Here is a 26,354-nt window from a genome sequence, read left to right on the forward strand (position 1 = left end):
AATCTGTCAAACTTTAGTTCAACCAGAAATAATTAGTTACCATTACCTCATTGTTTCAGATGCCGGTAAGAAAAATGACAAGATCTATTATAGTGCTCATTGCAGACCTGTTCTGCATATAGTGCTCATCGCAGGCCTCTTCTATACATAGCGTTCATCACAGACCTCTTCTGTACACAGCGCTCATCTCAGATCTCTTCAACACATATTGCTCATCGCAGGCCTCTTTTTCACATAGCACTCATTGCAGACCTCTTCTGTACACAGCGCTCATCACAGACCTCTTCAACACATAGCACTTATCGCAGGCCTCTTCTGCACATAGCACTCATTGCAGGCCTCTTCTGTACACAGCGCTCATCGCAGGCCTCTTCTATACATAGTGCTCATTGCAGTTCTCTTTTACACGTAGTGTTCATTGCAGACTTCTTCTACACATAGCACTCATCGCAGGCCTCTTCTACACATAGCACTCATCTCAGGCCTCTTCTACACATACCTCTCATTGCAGACCTCTTCTACACGTAGTGTTCATTGCAGGCCTCTTCTACACATAGTGCTCATTGCAGACCTGTTCTGCACAAACCACTCAACATAGGCCTGTTCTACACATGGCATTCATTGCAGGCCTCTTCTACACATAGCGTTCATCCCAGACTTCTTCTACACATAGCACTCATCTCAGGCCTCTTCTACACATACCTCTCATTGCAGACCTCTTCTACACGTAGTGTTCATTGCAGGCCTTTTCTACACGTAGTGCTCATTGCAGACCTGTACTGCACAAACCACTCAACATAGGCCTGTTCTACACATGGCATTCATTGCAGGCCTCTTCTACACGTAGTGTTCATCGCAGTTTTCTTCTACACATACCACTCATCGCAGGCCTCTTCTACACATAGCACTCATCGCAGGCCTCTTCTACACATAGCACTCATCGCAGGCCTCTTCTACACGTAGTGTTCATCGCAGTTTTCTTCTACACATACCACTCATCGCAGGCCTCTTCTACACATAGCACTCATCGCAGGCCTCTTCTGCACATACCACTCATCGCAGACCTCTTCTACATGTACTGTTCATTGCAGGCCTCTTCTACACATAGTGATCATTGCAGACCTCTTCTGCACAAACCACTCAACATAGGCCTGTTCTACACATGGCATTCATTGCAGGCCTCTTGTACACATAGCGTTCATCCCAGACTTCTTCTACACATAGCACTCATCTCAGGCCTCTTCTACACATACCTCTCATTGCAGACCTCTTCTACACGTAGTGTTCATTGCAGGCCTCTTCTACACATAGTGCTCATTGCAGACCTGTTCTGCACAAACCACTCAACATAGGCCTGTTCTACACATGGCATTCATTGCAGGCCTCTTCTACACATAGCGTTCATCCCAGACTTCTTCTACACATAGCACTCATCTCAGGCCTCTTCTACACATACCTCTCATTGCAGACCTCTTCTACACGTAGTGTTCATTGCAGGCCTTTTCTACACGTAGTGCTCATTGCAGACCTGTACTGCACAAACCACTCAACATAGGCCAGTTCTACACATTAATGTAGCTAATATTTGAAAAAAGCTGAAAAGATAAATTTTCCTAGTTTTTAAAATCAGATCTGATTGGTCTTCATAAATTGTTTAAAAATGTGAAGATAATAATTTTTTTTAATAAAAATTCTTTGAGATACAAGCATATTTTTTCATGCAAAATATTGTTTTGAAAATAAAAAAACTACGCCAATTGTAGCTGCAGGTAAACTAGGTACATGTTGAATTTGTTGGGGAGCAGGGGTAGATGAAAGGATAATTGTATTAATTTTAGTGTGAACAGTCTCTTCATCAGCTGACGCCATTATATACCATTCATATCAGCTTTCTGTTGAGGCTTTTAAAAAGCTGTGTGTTAAAATAATGATTGTTATTTCAATGAATCTCTTCATATTTATAGCTGTTCCACCTGCAATGCAGAAAGTTATGTTTAAAGGTTTGATGAAAGATGACAAAACACTAAGAGATTCCAAAGTGATAAAAGGTGCTAAAGTGATGGTGGTTGGATCCACACTTACTGATGTTATCGCTGTCAATACACCAGCTGCAGAAGCTGCTAAAGAAGAGAAGACAGAAACAGGTGATTACTCCTCACTACCGACTTGTGAATTCTAGTGTATCAATAAGTGTGCACTCTAATCCAATCTAACACATTTCATTTCTCATTTGGCAATTTCACTTACTGTACTATTACGGTAGTAGTGTATGCACTTGCCTATAAGATGTGTGGCTATGGCCAAAATGAGTCGTATCTGAGGCAGTAAGAGGCTAATTCAAATTTTGCAATACTGAGCATGTTACTGCACATATGTGCAATGCATTGTGGGAGACAACTTCAAATTTTGCACTACTGAGCATGTTACTGTACATATGTGCAATGCATTATGGGAAGTAACTTCAAATTTTGCACTACTGAGCATGTTACTGCACATATGTATATTTGTATATAATAGAAAAATATTATCACACAAGAAATGTTTTTCACAATATTGGGACAATTATAATACTTATGAAAAAAGTGTGACAAAGTCAATTATGACAATTCTCCATGACATTTGGGACTCATACGGTGACCAACAATCTTTTTTGGCCCCCACCCATACGTTTCATACTTAACTAAATTCAAGGGTGGACCGAACTCATGACTTTTGGATCTAGAAACCAGCTAACTGTTTCATTCATGAGAAAGGTATTTATGGTTGTTAGCTTGATTGAACAACGTATTCCCTTAATATACAAACAGAAAAAATGCTTGAAAGGTTCTCTTCCATAAATCCCCTGTCTATACATCTTCTCAGCTCTGTGGGGGATGGATGTTCAGTGGAAAGAGGCCAATCTACGAGACTCATCTCAGGGCTATATACAGTCAAACCTGTCTATAAAGGACAGTCAGTGGACTGAGCCAAACTGTCCTTTATAGACAGATGGTCTTTATATGGAGGTGGCCTAATTTATTCATTTAATCATGAATATTAATTAGGGCCGGAATGTTAAGGGAGATCATAAGCAAAACATAAAAACAAACCTACAATGAACAGGTCTTTTTAATAAAAATCACTCATTTTCATTGGTGTTTCAGCTCGGACTTTCACACTCTCGCCATGCAGTCTTATTCCCCAGTCTCTTACACATATTCCATCACAGGCGGTAATCAGTCCCATCGTTAGTATTGTCGATTGTACACTGTGACAAAATGCACAGGAAAAGTTGCCGTGTTTGAAAAAACAAACATTAAAAATGAAGAAGCATTGGTAATAAACAAAATTTACCAAACTCATAACGATTGCTCCAACTCTCGGTGTTGAATCAGAAAGTCAAACGAACCGGAAATGAAACGCGGTGATCGTACATTTTACAGTTATTTGTTGCAAGCATCGACCTGTCAAAACTGCCCAAACAAATTTGCTCGATTGCGAATTATTGATATTACTGTTTATATAAAAAGAGGATCAAAATAGAAAACATCTTTCGTTGAGAATAACCCCGAGATGACCCCTCAGTAACAATACGTTTTGCCCATGCGCTAGCTTTAGTAGCATAATTTATAACGATCAACAACAAACAACATGGCGGCCAAAATAGGTCGGACTTTGCAATCCCGCGATGAAAACGAATGTTTTATTATTTTGTTGGATATTTCATGTCGACAATGTAAATAAAACATCTCTCATTTAATAAATCTGGTTCATTGTTCTTGTTTTCGAGACGGGGGGAGTTTGCTCTTCATGTGCGAGACAGTCCACAGAAGTGCCGCTGGCCGGCTGGGGATCGATAGTATACCGGGGGTGGTACCGATCAGAAACAAGCTAGTTTTTCATTTCAAATTTTGAATGAAACTGTTTTAATTTGTTGTTAAAATCTTTCCAGTCTCCAGACGTTACATTCAGATGATATTCAACTTTTTTTTTAGCTCCGCTGTTGACTTTGTCGAGCGGAGCTTATCATATGAGTGATTGTCCGACGTCGTCGTCCGGTGTCCGTCGTCCGTGTCAATGTTTTACTTTTTCGACTTCTTCTTGAAAACTACATGGCCTGAATGCTTTGAAACTTGGTGTATATGTACCTTGGGTAGACCTCTCTCAGATTTGTTCATTTCATGATGATATCTTCAATTCTCTAATTTTGGTGAATATTTTTGTCATTTTTGGTAAAAAGTGATATTTTTGACTTCTTGTTAAAAAACGCAAGTCCAATTGCTTTGATATTACATATATAGGTACTACATGTGTATCTCTCTCAGATTTGTTCATTTTGTAATGATATCTTCAATTTTCTAATTTTGGTGAATATTTTTGTCATTTTTGGTAAAAAGTGATATTTTCGACTTCTTGTTAAAAACCGCAAGTCCAATTGCTTTGATAATACATATATAGGTACTACATGTGAATCTCTCTCAGATTTGTTCATTTTGTAATGATATCTTTAATTCTCTAATTTTGGTAAATATTTTTGTCATTTTTGGTAAAAAGTGATATTTTTGACTTCTTGTTAAAAACGACAAGTCCAATTGCTTTGATATTATATATATAGATACTACATATGAACCACTCTCAAATTTGTTCATTTCATGATGATATCTTCAATTTTCTAATTTTGGTGAATATTTTTGTCATTTTTCGTAAAAAGTGATATTTTCAACTTCTTGTTAAAAAACCGCAAGTCTAATTGCTTTGATATTACATATATAGGTACTACATGCGGACCTCTCTCAGATTTGTTCATTTTGTAATGATATCTTTAATTCTCTAATTTTGGTGAATATAAGTGATAATTTCTTCTTGTTAAAAACCACACTCATTTATGGTTAAAAATTATATTTTTGAATTCTTGTTGAAAACAGCAAGTCCCGTTGCATTGATACTATGCATATTGTTCATTTTCTAATGATATCTTCTGTTCTTTAATTGAAATGTGCTTTGCTAACAGCGGAGCTATCTCAGCCGAGAGGCTGCTTGTTTTACTTTTTCGCAACTTCACAAACCAAGTTGCGATGTTCACCCCTGTCTATTAGCCCTAAAGATTGCGTACTCGGTAATCTGAACGTAACATATGGCCACTTTCCTGTTAGCGATTCGCAAGTAGCTATTGTCTTTTTGCTGAGGCCGTTGGTGGTCGTTATACAAAGGTTAAAGTGTGAATAGGTCTACAATAGGGTGGTCGCTGGTCGCGTTGGACAGGTGGTCGCTATATCCAGTGTCTTTAACGTTGTAATTGCGAAGGGACTGTACTAAGGTGGTCGCTATGAGCAGGTGGCTGCTCTGCACAGGTGGTCGTTAACACAGGTTCGACTGTATGTGCTTCTAATAAATCAAATATTGTTGAATGAAGCTGAAAATGCTCTCTCATTGTCTTTGTTGAACCATATTTACATATTTTCATCATCACAGAACCCACCAAAGAACCTCTTAGCAAACAGAAACCACATCTAAAAATTATTGAAAAGGGAAAACCTGATGATGCACTTCCTGGACTCAAAGGAGTTAAGGTAATTATATATAAATACTCTCGTTACTGTGTATTAATACTTAATTTTTATATTTATTTTGTTACAGTAGAAATGCTTAATGTATCAATGATCCTCAATTTCATGCTAGAAATGCATAATGAATGTCATGGTCAGAGAGAAATAAATCACACAAATAAACTGGCTCCACTTTGTGTCATGTCTGTCACATGAGTGTAAGTAATTATTTGGCACTAATGTTGACAGTCACACAAATCTGGATGGGGACTTGTTGTTTTCATGAAACTTTAAGTGCAATACTAGTACAGTGTTTTCTCCAGACCTTCCCAGCATGGATAGAATGTGACCAAGAAAACAACTTATTGTGCATATTTCACAGGTTGCAGCTTCAGAACTTGTACAATGTATGCAATTTAAAACTTTTTTTGGCAAAAACCAAAGTGGCAGGTGGAATGTGAGGGGACATGATTGTTTGTTACATACAAAAAAAATAAGGGAATTGTTTCATTTTCAATGTTTTAACCTATTGCACATATTTTATCACAAATTCTCCTAATGATGTTTTGTGTTCTCAGGAAAGGCTACCTTCTGTTCCATTGTCAGGAATGGTCAATAAAAGTGGTGGAAAGGTTCGGCTAACATTTAAATTAGAACAAGATCAACTCTGGTTAGGCACAAAAGGTGAGTTCAGTTTTGACCGGTAAAGGCACTATGAGAAGTATTCCTTTATGACTGAATTGTGTGCACCTTGATCTCTTTTTTTTGTTTTCCAGAATCCTAAATTTATGGCGTTATGAATCAAGATGAAATGATGATAAACAAAAATTACACATTTACTAAAAAGCTAAATTTCTTAAATGCAATTTTTCTATAAGGCAGCAACATGAAATCATTATATAAAATAAACAAGTTACGTTTCTATAGCACCGCTGTCATCAAAGATGAGGTCAACTTTTTTTAAAAACTACCAGCTCACTACTACTCAGCTGGTACTTGGTATGTAGGGTCCATGAGATTTCAAACAAGATAACAATTGCAATTTCCATGGTAACAACCAAATAAACTACCATGGTTGTGATATGGCAAGAACACTAATGGCAAATAGGTAATATACCGGTATATCTGTTTACAGAACACTAACAAATTTGTTTTGAGGAAGACACTCTACAGTGTTCTCCACAAGGGGTTTTAGGTGGGCGGCCCGCCCATCAAGTTGTACGGCCGCCTAGTAACTCTCAACACCCGCCCACCAACGTACATCCAGCTGAAATTATTTGTAAAAAGCTTGCATTGTTCTTCCCAAGCCTAAACAAAAGAGTAGTTGCCCAACCCTTTATTTTGCTATTGTTTCATGAGTCCAAACATAAACAATGACCACTGGAAGTCTGCAAGCAGTTATCGAGTGTATTCATGGCAATGTGTCAATCGCCTGAATTCATTGTCGCCCGACGTTGTTGCCACTTATTGCTCACGATACGCAACTACAGTGGTTTCAATTTACAGCTGTATTTTTAATAATGGTCTTCCGATCACGAAAGAAAGAAGTAAATACGAACGAAATGTTTATGCACAGAAAATAAACAAATATATTAGCAGATTGTATGTAAACTCGAACAAAAATTAAAATTCTAGCCGTATTTACAACGTTCGCTCGATTTTCATCATGAAAACAGCATGGAGAAGGCAAACTGGTGACCTTTTGGCCTACCCCATTCAACGACCGTCGGCCACCCATCGCTGTTGGCGCTGTAACGATTTAGCATCTAAGTTGCATAGGGGAACAACGCATTCTGGGTGTTCGTGTACTGAATTCGGAAAGCGGTAATAAACATCAAACATGGCTGCCGGATTAGTTTACCGCGAGTATTTGTAATTGAATAATATTTTAGTTATCTTTTCCATGTCCTTTTTTCAATTTATCCATTTTTTATGTCTAATCTTTCGAGAACGTAGCAGATTCTTTTATTTTGCCGATTGCTAGAATATTTTCTTGAATTCCAAAACAACGTATGAAAACGCAAGTATCGTGACCGTACCACAGGCGCCTGTGGACGGTACATGCGTAAATGAATCTTACCGTCCGTCGGCACGGGTGAGTACTGATTCTTACTGACGGACCGGAACAGGAAGTCAGTGGAAAACAAAAGATTTTTTCGTTAGCGTGCCACAAATAAAAATGTTATGGGTTTTGTTTTGACAAATCGTCCGTTTTGGCTTCGGGGACAAATCACCTCGTATATTTTCTACATTATAACTCAATTATGTTTTGTACTTGCTCTTGAACAAGAACAATTTGCGAACGTATAAATCATCGATTTCAAACTTTTTGCATTTCGTAAATATTGATAGTGACCAATCCGTTTGTATTTCAAAAAATTGTAACATGTTTCAATTAAATTAAAAAGAAAATAGTAAATAACTTAGTGACATAAATGCTAGAATGCTGTATGTAAATAACATGCAAATTAATATGCAAATGTATGCTAATTAGGCCGCCCACCAGCTAATTTGGATTGTGGAGAACACTGCTCTATAAAGACACTGTGGCTATTACTTCCATTAGATCACTTTTAAAAATTTAATTGCTGTAAAATTCCTTTTTGAGTCCGCAGCTTAATCAAGAATGGAAATCTCCTTTCTCCCACTTGAAAAACAAAAAGTCTGGGGTCGGCTTCAATTGAAGATGTTTCCTTCAATTTGAAAGCCCAGCGCAAATGCAAATTAGGGTTAATGATATGTTAATGAGATGCACACATGTTTGAGACATTGCTTCAAGCATGGAGGTATATTTTTATACCTCCATGTTTCAAGCTTATTAACAAAACAATCACAGTAAAAAAATGCCTGAATAAACATTCAAAATGCATGCAAATATCAGTCTCGCATAATATTCAATAAATACACACAACACACACATGAAAGTCTTTGCCGTCATCATCGTCGTCGTCGCTGTAAAATATCTCTGCAATTTCTTCACCAACTGCTTCATCCGTTTCAAGGTCTTCGTAAAGCAGGTTATCCTCAGCTCCATAGAGAGAATTGGATATCCCAGTCTTTTTAAAAGAATGTGTCACAGTTGATGTCGGTTATTTTTTGTTTATTGTTTTGTTTTCTTAAATTTTAGTGACCTTACTACGGATTTCTCCAGAGACGGTGTTGTGTCTTATAAATAATAATGCCCCTACCAACAACCAACCCCAAATTACAAATTTACTATGTTTACCACAAGCTGATTGTAAGGCATCAAATGAAATGTGTCAATTTGATGAATGTAATGGTTTCTAAAGTGTATCAAATTAAATTTCAGAAAGGACAGAAAAGCTGCCGATGGGCAGTATAAAAGCTGTAGTGAGTGAAGCTATACATGAACATGAAGAATATCACATGCTGGTTAGTATATACATTTATTCATTAATACTGTCAACACATGGCATACATTGGGTTCTCTTCCTCTGTCAACACATGGCATACATTGGGTTCTCTTTCTCTGTCAACACATGGCATACATTGGGTTCTCTTCCTCTGTCAACACATGGCATACATTGGGTTCTCTTTCTCTGTCAACACATGGCATACATTGGGTTCTCTTCCTCTGTCAACACATGGCATACATTCGGTTCTCTTCCTCTGTCAACACATGGCATACATTGGGTTCTCCTCCTCTGTCAACACATGGCATACATTGGGTTCTATTTCTCTGTCAACACATGGCATACATTGGGTTCTCTTTCTCTGTCAACACATGGCATACATTGGGTTCTCTTTCTCTGTCAACACATGGCATACATTTGGTTCTCTTCCTCTGTCAACACATGGCATACATTGGGTTCTCTTCCTCTGTCAACACATGGCATACATTTGGTTCTCTTCCTCTGTCAACACATGGCATACATTGGGTTCTCTTCCTCTCTCAACACATGGCATACATTGGGTTCTCTTTCTCTGTCAACACATGGCATACATTGGGTTCTCTTCCTCTGTCAACACATGGCATACATTCGGTTCTCTTCCTCTGTCAACACATGGCATACATTCGGTTCTCTTCCTCTGTCAACACATGGCATACATTGAGTTCTCTTCCTCTGTCAACACATGGCATACATTGGGTTCTATTTCTCTGTCAACACATGGCATACATTGGGTTCTCTTTCTCTGTCAACACATGGCATACATTGGGTTCTCTTTCTCTGTCAACACATGGCATACATTGGGTTCTCTTCCTCTGTCAACACATGGCATACATTCGGTTCTATTCCTCTGTCAACACATGGCATACATTCGGTTCTCTTCCTCTGTCAACACATGGCATACATTGGGTTCTCTTCCTCTGTCAACACATGGCATACATTGGGTTCTCCTCCTCTGTCAACACATGGCATACATTGGGTTCTCTTCCTCTGTCAACACATGGCATACATTGGGTTCTCTTCCTCTGTCAACACATGGCATACATTGGGTTCTCTTCCTCTGTCAACACATGGCATACATTGGGTTCTCTTCCTTTGTCAACACATGGCATACATTGGGTTCTCTTCCTCTGTCAACACATGGCATACATTGGGTTCTCTTCCTCTGTCAACACATGGCATACATTGGGTTCTCTTCCTCTGTCAACACATGGCATACATTGGGTTCTCTTTCTCTGTCAACACATGGCATACATTGGGTTCTCTTCCTCTGTCAACACATGGCATACATTGGGTTCTCTTCCTCTGTCAACACATGGCATACATTGGGTTCTCTTCCTCTGTCAACACATGGCATACATTGGGTTCTCTTCCTCTGTCAACACATGGCATACATTGGGTTCTCCTCCTCTGTCAACACATGGCATACATTGGGTTCTCTTCCTCTGTCAACACATGGCATACATTGGGTTCTCTTCCTCTGTCAACACATGGCATACATTGGGTTCTCTTCCTCTGTCAACACATGGCATACATTGGGTTCTCTTCCTTTGTCAACACATGGCATACAATGTACATTGGGTTCTCTTTCTCTGTCAACACATGGCATACATTGGGTTCTCTTCATCTGTCAACACATGGCATACATTGGGTTCTCTTTCTCTGTCAACACATGGCATACATTGGGTTCTCTTCCCCTGTCAACACATGGCACACATTGGGTTCTCTTCCCCTGTCAACACATGGCACACATTGGGTTATTTTTCTCTGTCAATACATGGCATACATTGGGTTCTCTTTCTCTGTCAACACATGGCATACATTGGGTTCTCTTTCTCTGTCAACACATGGCATACATTGGGTTCTCTTCCTCTGTCAACACATGGCATACATTGGGTTCTCTTTCTCTGTCAACACATGGCATACATTGGGTTCTCTTTCTCTGTCAACACATGGCATACATTGGGTTCTCTTCCTCTGTCAACACATGGCATACATTGGGTTCTCTTCATCTGTCAACACATGGCATACATTGGGTTCTCTTTCTCTGTCAACATATGGCATACATTGGGTTCTCTTTCTCTGTCAACACATGGCATACATTGGGTTCTCTTTCTCTGTCAACACATGGCATACATTGGGTTCTCTTTCTCTGTCAACACATGGCATACATTGGGTTCTCTTCCTCTGTCAACACATGGCATACATTGGGTTCTTTTTCTTTGTCAACACATGGCATACATTGGGTTCTCTTCCACTATCAACACATGGCATACATTGGGTTCTCTTCCACTATCAACACATGGCATACATTGGGTTCTCTTCCTCTGTCAACACATGGCATACATTGGGTTCTCTTTCTCTGTCAACACATGGCATACATTGGGTTCTCTTTCTCTGTCAACACATGGCATACATTGGGTTCTCTTCCTCTGTCAACACATGGCATACATTGGGTTCTCTTCCACTATCAACACATGGCATACATTGGGTTCTCTTCCTCTGTCAACACATGGCATACATTGGGTTCTCTTTCTCTGTCAACACATGGCATACATTGGGTTCTCTTTCTCTGTCAACACATGGCATACATTGGGTTCTCTTCCTCTGTCAACACATGGCATACATTGGGTTCTCTTCCTCTGTCAACACATGGCATACATTGGGTTCTTTTTCTTTGTCAACACATGGCATACATTGGGTTCTCTTCCACTATCAACACATGGCATACATTGGGTTCTCTTCCACTATCAACACATGGCATACATTGGGTTCTCTTCCTCTGTCAACACATGGCATACATTGGGTTCTCTTTCTCTGTCAACACATGGCATACATTGGGTTCTCTTTCTCTGTCAACACATGGCATACATTGGGTTCTCTTCCTCTGTCAACACATGGCATACATTGGGTTCTCTTTCTCTGTCAACACATGGCATACATTGGGTTCTCTTCCTCTGTCAACACATGGCATACATTGGGTTCTCTTCCTCTGTCAACACATGGCATACATTGGGTTCTCTTCCTCTGTCAACACATGGCATACATTGGGTTCTCTTTCTCTGTCAACACATGGCATACATTGGGTTCTCTTTCTCTGTCAACACATGGCACACATTGGGTTCTCTTCCCCTGTCAACACATGGCACACATTGGGTTCTCTTTCTCTGTCAATACATGGCATACATTGGGTTCTCTTTCTCTGTCAACACATGGCATACATTGGGTTCTCTTTCTCTGTCAACACATGGCATACATTGGGTTCTCTTCCTCTGTCAACACATGGCATACATTGGGTTCTCTTTCTCTGTCAACACATGGCATACATTGGGTTCTTTTTCTTTGTCAACACATGGCATACATTAGGTTCTCTTTCTCTGTCAACACATGGCATACATTGGGTTCTCTTTCTCTGTCAACACATGGCATACATTGGGTTCTCTTCCTCTGTCAACACATGGCATACATTGGGTTCTCTTCCTCTGTCAACACATGGCATACATTGGGTTCTCTTCCTCTGTCAACACATGGCATACATTGGGTTCTCTTTCTCTGTCAACACATGGCATACATTGGGTTCTTTTTCTTTGTCAACACATGGCATACATTAGGTTCTCTTTCTCTGTCAACACATGGCATACATTGGGTTCTCTTTCTCTGTCAACACATGGCATACATTGGGTTCTTTTTCTCTGTCAACACATGGCATACATTGGGTTCTCTTTCTCTGTCAACACATGGCATACATTGGGTTCTCTTTCTCTGTCAACACATGGCATACATTCGGTTCTCTTCCTCTGTCAACACATGGCATACATTCGGTTCTCTTTCTCTGTCAACACATGGCATACATTGGGTTCTTTTTCTTTGTCAACACATGGCATACATTGGGTTCTCTTCCTCTGTCAACACATGGCATACATTGGGTTCTCTTCCTCTGTCAACACATGGCATACATTGGGTTCTCTTTCTCTGTCAACACATGGCATACATTGGGTTCTTTTTCTTTGTCAACACATGGCATACATTGGGTTGTCTTTCTCTGTCAACACATGGCATACATTGGGTTCTCTTCCTCTGTCAACACATGGCATACATTGGGTTCTCTTCCTCTGTCAACACATGGCATACATTGGGTTCTCTTTCTCTGTCAACACATGCATGTATGTAAATGTGTCGAAATGGGCGTAGTGCGAGTGGTTAGTGCTAGTAGCACTAATCCGAAAAAGTACTAGATCTAGTGCTAAAATGGCACTAGATCTAGTGCTAAAATGGCACTAGATCTAGTGCTAAAATGTGCACAGTGCGAGTGGCATTGTTATCGCATTGTCAACGACGTCGAATAATAGGAGGGGCATCAACAACCACTTTCATATTCAAACTACAAACAGTATAAAACATCGGCAATATACGCGAGATATCCATAATAATACTTTCTTTATATGCCGTCGTAAATTAGCCATCCGAAAATCTCCCTGGGGATTTCACGGCTGGTGGGCACTTATTTTGGGCTCAGAATTTCAAAAAATAATCATCAAATATTTTTTGGGGACTTCCATTTTCATCATTGAAGTATCTAACTACGCAGACTTTCAACACCGTCAGTTGGGCCACCTAAGACGAAAGAAACTATTGCAGAGTTAACAATAATAATTAATAATTCTTGTTGAATTAAAAAGTAGACCGCCTGCAATTTCATTACAATATCGCCCAGTGTCATTTTTCAAATACATTTGTTTTTATTTTATTGGTAACGAAAGTATATTCTCAACGAAGTTTCAAATAAAAACGAACACAACTGCATTGCGTAGTAGCAAATGATTATGGTTGTGCAATCCGGTCATGCTGCGTCTCACAATTGTTGAATATTATTCAGTAGTGATTATAATAATGCACAAAAAATAAATTCGTTGAATTGTTATGAAATTCAAATAAAATTCACTTAGTTTCATCGTAAGCAAATGATTCCGATCGCATATAAACGTTCGATGCTGTATGGGTATCCGCCATGTTTCTTTTGCATGAGTTGAGCTAATAGGTCAAATCGCTAATTAACCAATCAAAATGCTGAAGGATGCCCATGTGTTCAAATCACCATAGCTCATTTAAATAGGTTGAACGCAACGCGGAAGAGATTTGCCGATGTTGTAGTACGATATTTTGGCTTGGATTTTGATGGGAAAATGGCATGATTTTTTTTTCAAGTCAAAAAATAGTTGTTTTCAAAAGATGAACTGAGCATCAGAAGAATAATTTAATATTGTTTACAGTGATAGCAGCTCTTTGTCCAAACGAAGCTTACCCATTCACGCTTGTAACAATAAACACGCTCTTGAATAAAAATTTAAATCACCGTCCGTGTTGAGGGACGGTGCTTAAATAGACTATTTTAGGCGTCCGGAAAGATTGAAATGTCTAAAAAATTACGCCAAAATATTTAAAAACTGCCGAAAAATCGCCGCTATACAAAACTACGGTCATCACGTATGCGCACTGGGTTTGTTTAGCTGTGAAGGGTTAAAATACGCATTTCACTACCGGAAATTCAACAGACTAACTTGTAACTTCACAGATTTCGCATGTTTTAATTATTAGCAACTGTAACAAGAACAACATTTCGAGAGTCTATAACAAATAATAGGACTCCTAAAAAATACTATTGCTGAGAAAGTGTCTAGACATATATTATATGGTCATGTTAAAAAATCGGCGAGGTTATATCATATTCCGCTAACTGGTTACTTGTGTAAAGATGAGCTTGACAGTGTCCTTGTCAGGATTAACTTGGGTTGAAACAAAGGGGAATAAGTCAGTTAAGAGGCTTAAATGGCCACTTGAGAGGGGTTGTCGCTGCTTCCGTTAGTACCTCCTTGCATAGACATTCTAAGGTCTATGCTCCTTGGTACAATGTAACAACAGGATTGTGTGAATCCACTTTTATCATTGGTTGATTATGTCCGCAAAGGTCAATGTCATGACAACCAGACAACGGTTCATTTTCTGTCTGGTTCCCAGCGGTACTGAGCGACATGCCCATTCACAGGTACACACAAAATCCACCGGACACACAAAATCCACCGAGTTTTACAGGGACCCGGGACTTAGACTAGGAGTATACAATTTTTTTATTTAGTTCATATATGGCATCATAATTTCATTGAAGATCTATTTTCATTAAATGTGGCGCCGACTAGAAATAAAACGGCACGTCAGCGATTTAAAAAAAATCAACGCTGAATTCCCCCATTTACATACAAGTTACAAGTTTATATCCACCGAAGCTGAAAACACAAACTTCCACACAATACGATTTCATACAGTGTATCTATTCACAATTTGTAAGAATTGCGAAGTTTGACCTGCAGTTTCACTGTCCGTGGAGCTAGTTTCCCGGCCGATCGCGTTGTTTCAAAGGTCTCTTTTAGTAACCGTGATTACGACAAACGTGGACAATGACATTCATGTACATTCTCAATTTTCCCACTGCAGCACATTTCCAATGAATGAAAGATACAACAATTTACATAAATATTAATTCATTTTCGGACAATTACGGGATGTATTGACGTCGTTGACAATGCGATATCAATGCCACTCGCACTATGTACATATTAGCACTAGATCTAGTGCCATTTTAGCACTAGATCTAGTGCCATTTTAGCGCTAGATCTAGTGCCATTTTAGCACTAGATCTAGTACTATTTCGGATTAGTGCTACTAGCACTAACCACTCGCACTACGCCCATTTCGACACATTTACATACCTCACACATGGCATACATTGGGTTCTCTTTCTCTGTCAACACATGGCATACATTGGGTTCTCTTCCTCTGTCAACACATGGCATACATTGGGTTCTCTTCCTCTGTCAACACATGGCATACATTGGGTTCTCTTTCTCTGTCAACACATGGCATACATTGGGTTTTCTTTCTCTGTCAACACATGGCATACATTGGGTTCTCTTTCTCTGTCAACACATGGCATACATTGGGTTCTCTTTCTCTGTCAACACATGGCATACATTTGGTTCTCTTCCTCTGTCAACACATGGCATACATTGGGTTCTCTTCCTCTGTCAACACATGGCATACATTTGGTTCTCTTCCTCTGTCAACACATGGCATACATTGGGTTCTCTTCCTCTGTCAACACATGGCATACATTGGGTTCTCTTTCTCTGTCAACACATGGCATACATTGGGTTCTCTTCCTCTGTCAACACATGGCATACATTCGGTTCTATTCCTCTGTCAACACATGGCATACATTCGGTTCTCTTCCTCTGTCAACACATGGCATACATTGGGTTCTCTTCCTCTGTCAACACATGGCATACATTGGGTTCTCCTCCTCTGTCAACACATGGCATACATTGGGTTCTCTTCCTCTGTCAACACATGGCATACATTGGGTTCTCTTCCTCTGTCAACACATGGCATACATTGGGTTCTCTTCTTCTGTCAACACATGGCATACATTGGGTTCTCTTCCTCTGTCAACACATGGCATACATTGGGTTCTCTTCCTTTGTCAACACATGGCATACATTGGGTTCTCTTCCTCTGTCAACACATGGCATACATTGGGTTCTCTTCCTCTGTCAACACATGGCATACATTGGGTTCTCTTCCTCTGTCAACACATGGCATACATTGGGTTCTCTTTCTCTGTCAACACATGGCATACATTGGGTTCTCTTTCTCTGTCAACACATGGCATACATTGGGTTCTCTTCCTCTGTCAACACATGGCATACATTGGGTTCTCTTCCTCTGTCAACACATGGCATACATTGGGTTCTCTTCCTCTGTCAACACATGGCATACATTGGGTTCTCCTCCTCTGTCAACACATGGCATACATTGGGTTCTCTTCCTCTGTCAACACATGGCATACATTGGGTTCTCTTCCTCTGTCAACACATGGCATACATTGGGTTCTCTTCCTCTGTCAACACATGGCATACATTGGGTTCTCTTCCTTTGTCAACACATGGCATACAATGTACATTGGGTTCTCTTTCTCTGTCAACACATGGCATACATTGGGTTCTCTTCATCTGTCAAAACATGGCATACATTGGGTTCTCTTTCTCTGTCAACACATGGCATACATTGGGTTCTCTTCCCCTGTCAACACATGGCACACATTGGGTTCTCTTCCTCTGTCAACACATGGCATACATTGGGTTCTCTTCCTTTGTCAACACATGGCATACATTGGGTTCTCTTCCTCTGTCAACACATGGCATACATTGGGTTCTCTTCCTCTGTCAATACATGGCATACATTGGGTTCTCTTCCTCTGTCAACACATGGCATACATTGGGTTCTCTTCCTCTGTCAACACATGGCATACATTGGGTTCTCTTCCTCTGTCAACACATGGCATACATTGGGTTCTCTTCCCCTGTCAACACATGGCACACATTGGGTTATTTTTCTCTGTCAATACATGGCATACATTGGGTTCTCTTTCTCTGTCAACACATGGCATACATTGGGTTCTCTTTCTCTGTCAACACATGGCATACATTGGGTTCTCTTCCTCTGTCAACACATGGCATACATTGGGTTCTCTTTCTCTGTCAACACATGGCATACATTGGGTTCTCTTTCTCTGTCAACACATGGCATACATTGGGTTCTCTTCCTCTGTCAACACATGGCATACATTGGGTTCTCTTCATCTGTCAACACATGGCATACATTGGGTTCTCTTTCTCTGTCAACACATGGCATACATTGGGTTCTCTTTCTCTGTCAACACATGGCATACATTGGGTTCTCTTTCTCTGTCAACACATGGCATACATTGGGTTCTCTTTCTCTGTCAACACATGGCATACATTGGGTTCTCTTCCTCTGTCAACACATGGCATACATTGGGTTCTTTTTCTTTGTCAACACATGGCATACATTGGGTTCTCTTCCACTATCAACACATGGCATACATTGGGTTCTCTTCCACTATCAACACATGGCATACATTGGGTTCTCTTCCTCTGTCAATACATGGCATACATTGGGTTCTCTTTCTCTGTCAACACATGGCATACATTGGGTTCTCTTTCTCTGTCAACACATGGCATACATTGGGTTCTCTTCCTCTGTCAACACATGGCATACATTGGGTTCTCTTCATCTGTCAACACATGGCATACATTGGGTTCTCTTTCTCTGTCAACACATGGCACACATTGGGTTCTCTTTCTCTGTCAATACATGGCATACATTGGGTTCTCTTCCTCTGTCAACACATGGCATACATTGGGTTCTCTTCCTCTGTCAACACATGGCATACATTGGGTTCTCTTTCTCTGTCAACACATGGCATACATTGGGTTCTCTTTCTCTGTCAACACATGGCATACATTGGGTTCTCTTCCTCTGTCAATACATGGCATACATTGGGTTCTCTTCCTCTGTCAACACATGGCATACATTGGGTTCTCTTTCTCTGTCAACACATGGCATACATTGGGTTCTCTTTCTCTGTCAACACATGGCATACATTGGGTTCTCTTCCTCTGTCAACACATGGCATACATTGGGTTCTCTTCCTCTGTCAACACATGGCATACATTGGGTTCTCTTCCTCTGTCAACACATGGCATACATTGGGTTCTCTTTCTCTGTCAACACATGGCATACATTGGGTTCTTTTTCTTTGTCAACACATGGCATACATTAGGTTCTCTTTCTCTGTCAACACATGGCATACATTGGGTTCTCTTTCTCTGTCAACACATGGCATACATTGGGTTCTTTTTCTCTGTCAACACATGGCATACATTGGGTTCTCTTTCTCTGTCAACACATGGCATACATTGGGTTCTCTTTCTCTGTCAACACATGGCATACATTGGGTTCTCTTTCTCTGTCAACACATGGCATACATTGGGTTCTCTTTCTCTGTCAACACATGGCATACATTTGGTTCTCTTCCTCTGTCAACACATGGCATACATTGGGTTCTCTTCCTCTGTCAACACATGGCATACATTTGGTTCTCTTCCTCTGTCAACACATGGCATACATTGGGTTCTCTTCCTCTGTCAACACATGGCATACATTGGGTTCTCTTTCTCTGTCAACACATGGCATACATTGGGTTCTCTTCCTCTGTCAACACATGGCATACATTCGGTTCTATTCCTCTGTCAACACATGGCATACATTCGGTTCTCTTCCTCTGTCAACACATGGCATACATTGGGTTCTCTTCCTCTGTCAACACATGGCATACATTGGGTTCTCCTCCTCTGTCAACACATGGCATACATTGGGTTCTCTTCCTCTGTCAACACATGGCATACATTGGGTTCTCTTCCTCTGTCAACACATGGCATACATTGGGTTCTCTTCTTCTGTCAACACATGGCATACATTGGGTTCTCTTCCTTTGTCAACACATGGCATACATTGGGTTCTCTTCCTCTGTCAACACATGGCATACATTGGGTTCTCTTCCTCTGTCAACACATGGCATACATTGGGTTCTCTTCCTCTGTCAACACATGGCATACATTGGGTTCTCTTTCTCTGTCAACACATGGCATACATTGGGTTCTCTTTCTCTGTCAACACATGGCATACATTGGGTTCTCTTCCTCTGTCAACACATGGCATACATTGGGTTCTCTTCCTCTGTCAACACATGGCATACATTGGGTTCTCTTCCTCTGTCAACACATGGCATACATTGGGTTCTCCTCCTCTGTCAACACATGGCATACATTGGGTTCTCTTCCTCTGTCAACACATGGCATACATTGGGTTCTCTTCCTCTGTCAACACATGGCATACATTGGGTTCTCTTCCTCTGTCAACACATGGCATACATTGGGTTCTCTTCCTTTGTCAACACATGGCATACAATGTACATTGGGTTCTCTTTCTCTGTCAACACATGGCATACATTGGGTTCTCTTCATCTGTCAAAACATGGCATACATTGGGTTCTCTTTCTCTGTCAACACATGGCATACATTGGGTTCTCTTCCCCTGTCAACACATGGCACACATTGGGTTCTCTTCCTCTGTCAACACATGGCATACATTGGGTTCTCTTCCTTTGTCAACACATGGCATACATTGGGTTCTCTTCCTCTGTCAACACATGGCATACATTGGGTTCTCTTCCTCTGTCAATACATGGCATACATTGGGTTCTCTTCCTCTGTCAACACATGGCATACATTGGGTTCTCTTCCTCTGTCAACACATGGCATACATTGGGTTCTCTTCCTCTGTCAACACATGGCATACATTGGGTTCTCTTCCCCTGTCAACACATGGCACACATTGGGTTATTTTTCTCTGTCAATACATGGCATACATTGGGTTCTCTTTCTCTGTCAACACATGGCATACATTGGGTTCTCTTTCTCTGTCAACACATGGCATACATTGGGTTCTCTTCCTCTGTCAACACATGGCATACATTGGGTTCTCTTTCTCTGTCAACACATGGCATACATTGGGTTCTCTTTCTCTGTCAACACATGGCATACATTGGGTTCTCTTCCTCTGTCAACACATGGCATACATTGGGTTCTCTTCATCTGTCAACACATGGCATACATTGGGTTCTCTTTCTCTGTCAACACATGGCATACATTGGGTTCTCTTTCTCTGTCAACACATGGCATACATTGGGTTCTCTTTCTCTGTCAACACATGGCATACATTGGGTTCTCTTTCTCTGTCAACACATGGCATACATTGGGTTCTCTTCCTCTGTCAACACATGGCATACATTGGGTTCTTTTTCTTTGTCAACACATGGCATACATTGGGTTCTCTTCCACTATCAACACATGGCATACATTGGGTTCTCTTCCACTATCAACACATGGCATACATTGGGTTCTCTTCCTCTGTCAATACATGGCATACATTGGGTTCTCTTTCTCTGTCAACACATGGCATACATTGGGTTCTCTTTCTCTGTCAACACATGGCATACATTGGGTTCTCTTCCTCTGTCAACACATGGCATACATTGGGTTCTCTTCATCTGTCAACACATGGCATACATTGGGTTCTCTTTCTCTGTCAACACATGGCACACATTGGGTTCTCTTTCTCTGTCAATACATGGCATACATTGGGTTCTCTTCCTCTGTCAACACATGGCATACATTGGGTTCTCTTCCTCTGTCAACACATGGCATACATTGGGTTCTCTTTCTCTGTCAACACATGGCATACATTGGGTTCTCTTTCTCTGTCAACACATGGCATACATTGGGTTCTCTTCCTCTGTCAATACATGGCATACATTGGGTTCTCTTCCTCTGTCAACACATGGCATACATTGGGTTCTCTTTCTCTGTCAACACATGGCATACATTGGGTTCTCTTTCTCTGTCAACACATGGCATACATTGGGTTCTCTTCCTCTGTCAACACATGGCATACATTGGGTTCTCTTCCTCTGTCAACACATGGCATACATTGGGTTCTCTTCCTCTGTCAACACATGGCATACATTGGGTTCTCTTTCTCTGTCAACACATGGCATACATTGGGTTCTTTTTCTTTGTCAACACATGGCATACATTAGGTTCTCTTTCTCTGTCAACACATGGCATACATTGGGTTCTCTTTCTCTGTCAACACATGGCATACATTGGGTTCTTTTTCTCTGTCAACACATGGCATACATTGGGTTCTCTTTCTCTGTCAACACATGGCATACATTGGGTTCTCTTTCTCTGTCAACACATGGCATACATTGGGTTCTCTTCCTCTGTCAACACATGGCATACATTGGGTTCTCTTTCTCTGTCAACACATGGCATACATTGGGTTCTTTTTCTTTGTCAACACATGGCATACATTGGGTTCTCTTCCTCTGTCAACACATGGCATACATTGGGTTCTCTTCCTCTGTCAACACATGGCATACATTGGGTTCTCTTTCTCTGTCAACACATGGCATACATTGGGTTCTTTTTCTTTGTCAACACATGGCATACATTGGGTTGTCTTTCTCTGTCAACACATGGCATACATTGGGTTCTCTTCCTCTGTCAACACATGGCATACATTGGGTTCTCTTCCTCTGTCAACACATGGCATACATTGGGTTCTCTTTCTCTGTCAACACATGCATGTATGTAAATGTGTCGAAATGGGCGTAGTGCGAGTGGTTAGTGCTAGTAGCACTAATCCGAAAAAGTACTAGATCTAGTGCTAAAATGGCACTAGATCTAGTGCTAAAATGGCACTAGATCTAGTGCTAAAATGGCACTAGATCTAGTGCTAAAATGTGCACAGTGCGAGTGGCATTGTTATCGCATTGTCAACGACGTCGAATAATAGGAGGGGCATCAACAACCACTTTCATATTCAAACTACAAACAGTATAAAACATCGGCAATATACGCGAGATATCCATAATAATACTTTCTTTATATGCCGTCGTAAATTAGCCATCCGAAAATCTCCCTGGGGATTTCACGGCTGGTGGGCACTTATTTTGGGCTCAGAATTTCAAAAAATAATCATCAAATATTTTTTGGGGACTTCCATTTTCATCATTGAAGTATCTAACTACGCAGACTTTCAACACCGTCAGTTGGGCCACCTAAGACGAAAGAAACTATTGCAGAGTTAACAATAATAATTAATAATTCTTGTTGAATTAAAAAGTAGACCGCCTGCAATTTCATTACAATATCGCCCAGTGTCATTTTTCAAATACATTTGTTTTTATTTTATTGGTAACGAAAGTATATTCTCAACGAAGTTTCAAATAAAAACGAACACAACTGCATTGCGTAGTAGCAAATGATTATGGTTGTGCAATCCGGTCATGCTGCGTCTCACAATTGTTGAATATTATTCAGTAGTGATTATAATAATGCACAAAAAATAAATTCGTTGAATTGTTATGAAATTCAAATAAAATTCACTTAGTTTCATCGTAAGCAAATGATTCCGATCGCATATAAACGTTCGATGCTGTATGGGTATCCGCCATGTTTCTTTTGCATGAGTTGAGCTAATAGGTCAAATCGCTAATTAACCAATCAAAATGCTGAAGGATGCCCATGTGTTCAAATCACCATAGCTCATTTAAATAGGTTGAACGCAACGCGGAAGAGATTTGCCGATGTTGTAGTACGATATTTTGGCTTGGATTTTGATGGGAAAATGGCATGATTTTTTTTTCAAGTCAAAAAATAGTTGTTTTCAAAAGATGAACTGAGCATCAGAAGAATAATTTAATATTGTTTACAGTGATAGCAGCTCTTTGTCCAAACGAAGCTTACCCATTCACGCTTGTAACAATAAACACGCTCTTGAATAAAAATTTAAATCACCGTCCGTGTTGAGGGACGGTGCTTAAATAGACTATTTTAGGCGTCCGGAAAGATTGAAATGTCTAAAAAATTACGCCAAAATATTTAAAAACTGCCGAAAAATCGCCGCTATACAAAACTACGGTCATCACGTATGCGCACTGGGTTTGTTTAGCTGTGAAGGGTTAAAATACGCATTTCACTACCGGAAATTCAACAGACTAACTTGTAACTTCACAGATTTCGCATGTTTTAATTATTAGCAACTGTAACAAGAACAACATTTCGAGAGTCTATAACAAATAATAGGACTCCTAAAAAATACTATTGCTGAGAAAGTGTCTAGACATATATTATATGGTCATGTTAAAAAATCGGCGAGGTTATATCATATTCCGCTAACTGGTTACTTGTGTAAAGATGAGCTTGACAGTGTCCTTGTCAGGATTAACTTGGGTTGAAACAAAGGGGAATAAGTCAGTTAAGAGGCTTAAATGGCCACTTGAGAGGGGTTGTCGCTGCTTCCGTTAGTACCTCCTTGCATAGACATTCTAAGGTCTATGCTCCTTGGTACAATGTAACAACAGGATTGTGTGAATCCACTTTTATCATTGGTTGATTATGTCCGCAAAGGTCAATGTCATGACAACCAGACAACGGTTCATTTTCTGTCTGGTTCCCAGCGGTACTGAGCGACATGCCCATTCACAGGTACACACAAAATCCACCGGACACACAAAATCCACCGAGTTTTACAGGGACCCGGGACTTAGACTAGGAGTATACAATTTTTTTATTTAGTTCATATATGGCATCATAATTTCATTGAAGATCTATTTTCATTAAATGTGGCGCCGACTAGAAATAAAACGGCACGTCAGCGATTTAAAAAAAATCAACGCTGAATTCCCCCATTTACATACAAGTTACAAGTTTATATCCACCGAAGCTGAAAACACAAACTTCCACACAATACGATTTCATACAGTGTATCTATTCACAATTTGTAAGAATTGCGAAGTTTGACCTGCAGTTTCACTGTCCGTGGAGCTAGTTTCCCGGCCGATCGCGTTGTTTCAAAGGTCTCTTTTAGTAACCGTGATTACGACAAACGTGGACAATGACATTCATGTACATTCTCAATTTTCCCACTGCAGCACATTTCCAATGAATGAAAGATACAACAATTTACATAAATATTAATTCATTTTCGGACAATTACGGGATGTATTGACGTCGTTGACAATGCGATATCAATGCCACTCGCACTATGTACATATTAGCACTAGATCTAGTGCCATTTTAGCACTAGATCTAGTGCCATTTTAGCGCTAGATCTAGTGCCATTTTAGCACTAGATCTAGTACTATTTCGGATTAGTGCTACTAGCACTAACCACTCGCACTACGCCCATTTCGACACATTTACATACCTCACACATGGCATACATTGGGTTCTCTTTCTCTGTCAACACATGGCATACATTGGGTTCTCTTCCTCTGTCAACACATGGCATACATTGGGTTCTCTTCCTCTGTCAACACATGGCATACATTGGGTTCTCTTTCTCTGTCAACACATGGCATACATTGGGTTTTCTTTCTCTGTCAACACATGGCATACATTGGGTTCTCTTTCTCTGTCAACACATGGCATACATTGGGTTCTCTTTCTCTGTCAACACATGGCATACATTTGGTTCTCTTCCTCTGTCAACACATGGCATACATTGGGTTCTCTTCCTCTGTCAACACATGGCATACATTTGGTTCTCTTCCTCTGTCAACACATGGCATACATTGGGTTCTCTTCCTCTGTCAACACATGGCATACATTGGGTTCTCTTTCTCTGTCAACACATGGCATACATTGGGTTCTCTTCCTCTGTCAACACATGGCATACATTCGGTTCTATTCCTCTGTCAACACATGGCATACATTCGGTTCTCTTCCTCTGTCAACACATGGCATACATTGGGTTCTCTTCCTCTGTCAACACATGGCATACATTGGGTTCTCCTCCTCTGTCAACACATGGCATACATTGGGTTCTCTTCCTCTGTCAACACATGGCATACATTGGGTTCTCTTCCTCTGTCAACACATGGCATACATTGGGTTCTCTTCCTCTGTCAACACATGGCATACATTGGGTTCTCTTCCTCTGTCAACACATGGCATACATTGGGTTCTCTTCCTTTGTCAACACATGGCATACATTGGGTTCTCTTCCTCTGTCAACACATGGCATACATTGGGTTCTCTTCCTCTGTCAACACATGGCATACATTGGGTTCTCTTCCTCTGTCAACACATGGCATACATTGGGTTCTCTTTCTCTGTCAACACATGGCATACATTGGGTTCTCTTCCTCTGTCAACACATGGCATACATTGGGTTCTCTTCCTCTGTCAACACATGGCATACATTGGGTTCTCTTTCTCTGTCAACACATGGCATACATTGGGTTTTCTTTCTCTGTCAACACATGGCATACATTGGGTTTTCTTTCTCTGTCAACACATGGCATACATTGGATTCTCTTTCTCTGTCAACACATGGCATACATTGGGTTCTCTTCCTCTGTCAACACATGGCATACATTGGATTCTCTTTCTCTGTCAACACATGGCATACATTGGGTTCTCTTCCTCTGTCAACACATGGCATACATTGGGTTCTCTTCCTCTGTCAACACATGGCATACATTGGGTTCTCTTTCTCTGTCAACACATGGCATACATTGGGTTCTCTTTCTCTGTCAACACATGGCATACATTGGGTTTTCTTTCTCTGTCAACACATGGCATACATTGGGTTCTCTTCCTTTGTCAACACATGGCATACATTGGATTCTCTTTCTCTGTCAACACATGGCATACATTGGATTCTCTTTCTCTGTCAACACATGGCATACATTGAGTTCTTTTTCTAGTATTCTCATGAAAATCTATCTATCTATATTTTTCCTGTCTGTAGTAATAATTTAATCAGAGGTAACAAACCAAAACTGCAGCAACAAAACATTTCATACTATTATGCACTGTAATGCTTCTACATCTAAACCAAAGGAAAATGTTCAAATGTGTCTTCAACGAAC

General features: G+C 40.3%; 1 protein-coding gene across 10 annotated transcripts in view; it reads left to right on the plus strand.

The window, feature by feature from the left end:
- Positions 1-26,354, plus strand: part of LOC100369503 (ubiquitin domain-containing protein UBFD1-like) — a 36,829-nt gene that overhangs the window by 9,350 nt on the left and 1,125 nt on the right. For all 10 annotated transcript variants that reach the window (XM_085502062.1, XM_085502066.1, XM_085502071.1 and 7 more), the window contains 4 exons: positions 1,965-2,144; positions 5,452-5,549; positions 6,104-6,209; positions 8,836-8,918. In XM_085502062.1, the coding sequence (XP_085358188.1) occupies positions 1,965-2,144; positions 5,452-5,549; positions 6,104-6,209; positions 8,836-8,918 (467 nt within the window). The remainder of the gene's footprint in view (positions 1-1,964; positions 2,145-5,451; positions 5,550-6,103; positions 6,210-8,835; positions 8,919-26,354) is intronic.

The sequence above is a fragment of the Saccoglossus kowalevskii genome, chromosome 8 (genome assembly GCF_978046115.1).
Source record: "Saccoglossus kowalevskii chromosome 8, keSacKowa6.1, whole genome shotgun sequence".
Lineage (NCBI taxonomy): Eukaryota > Metazoa > Hemichordata > Enteropneusta > Harrimaniidae > Saccoglossus > Saccoglossus kowalevskii.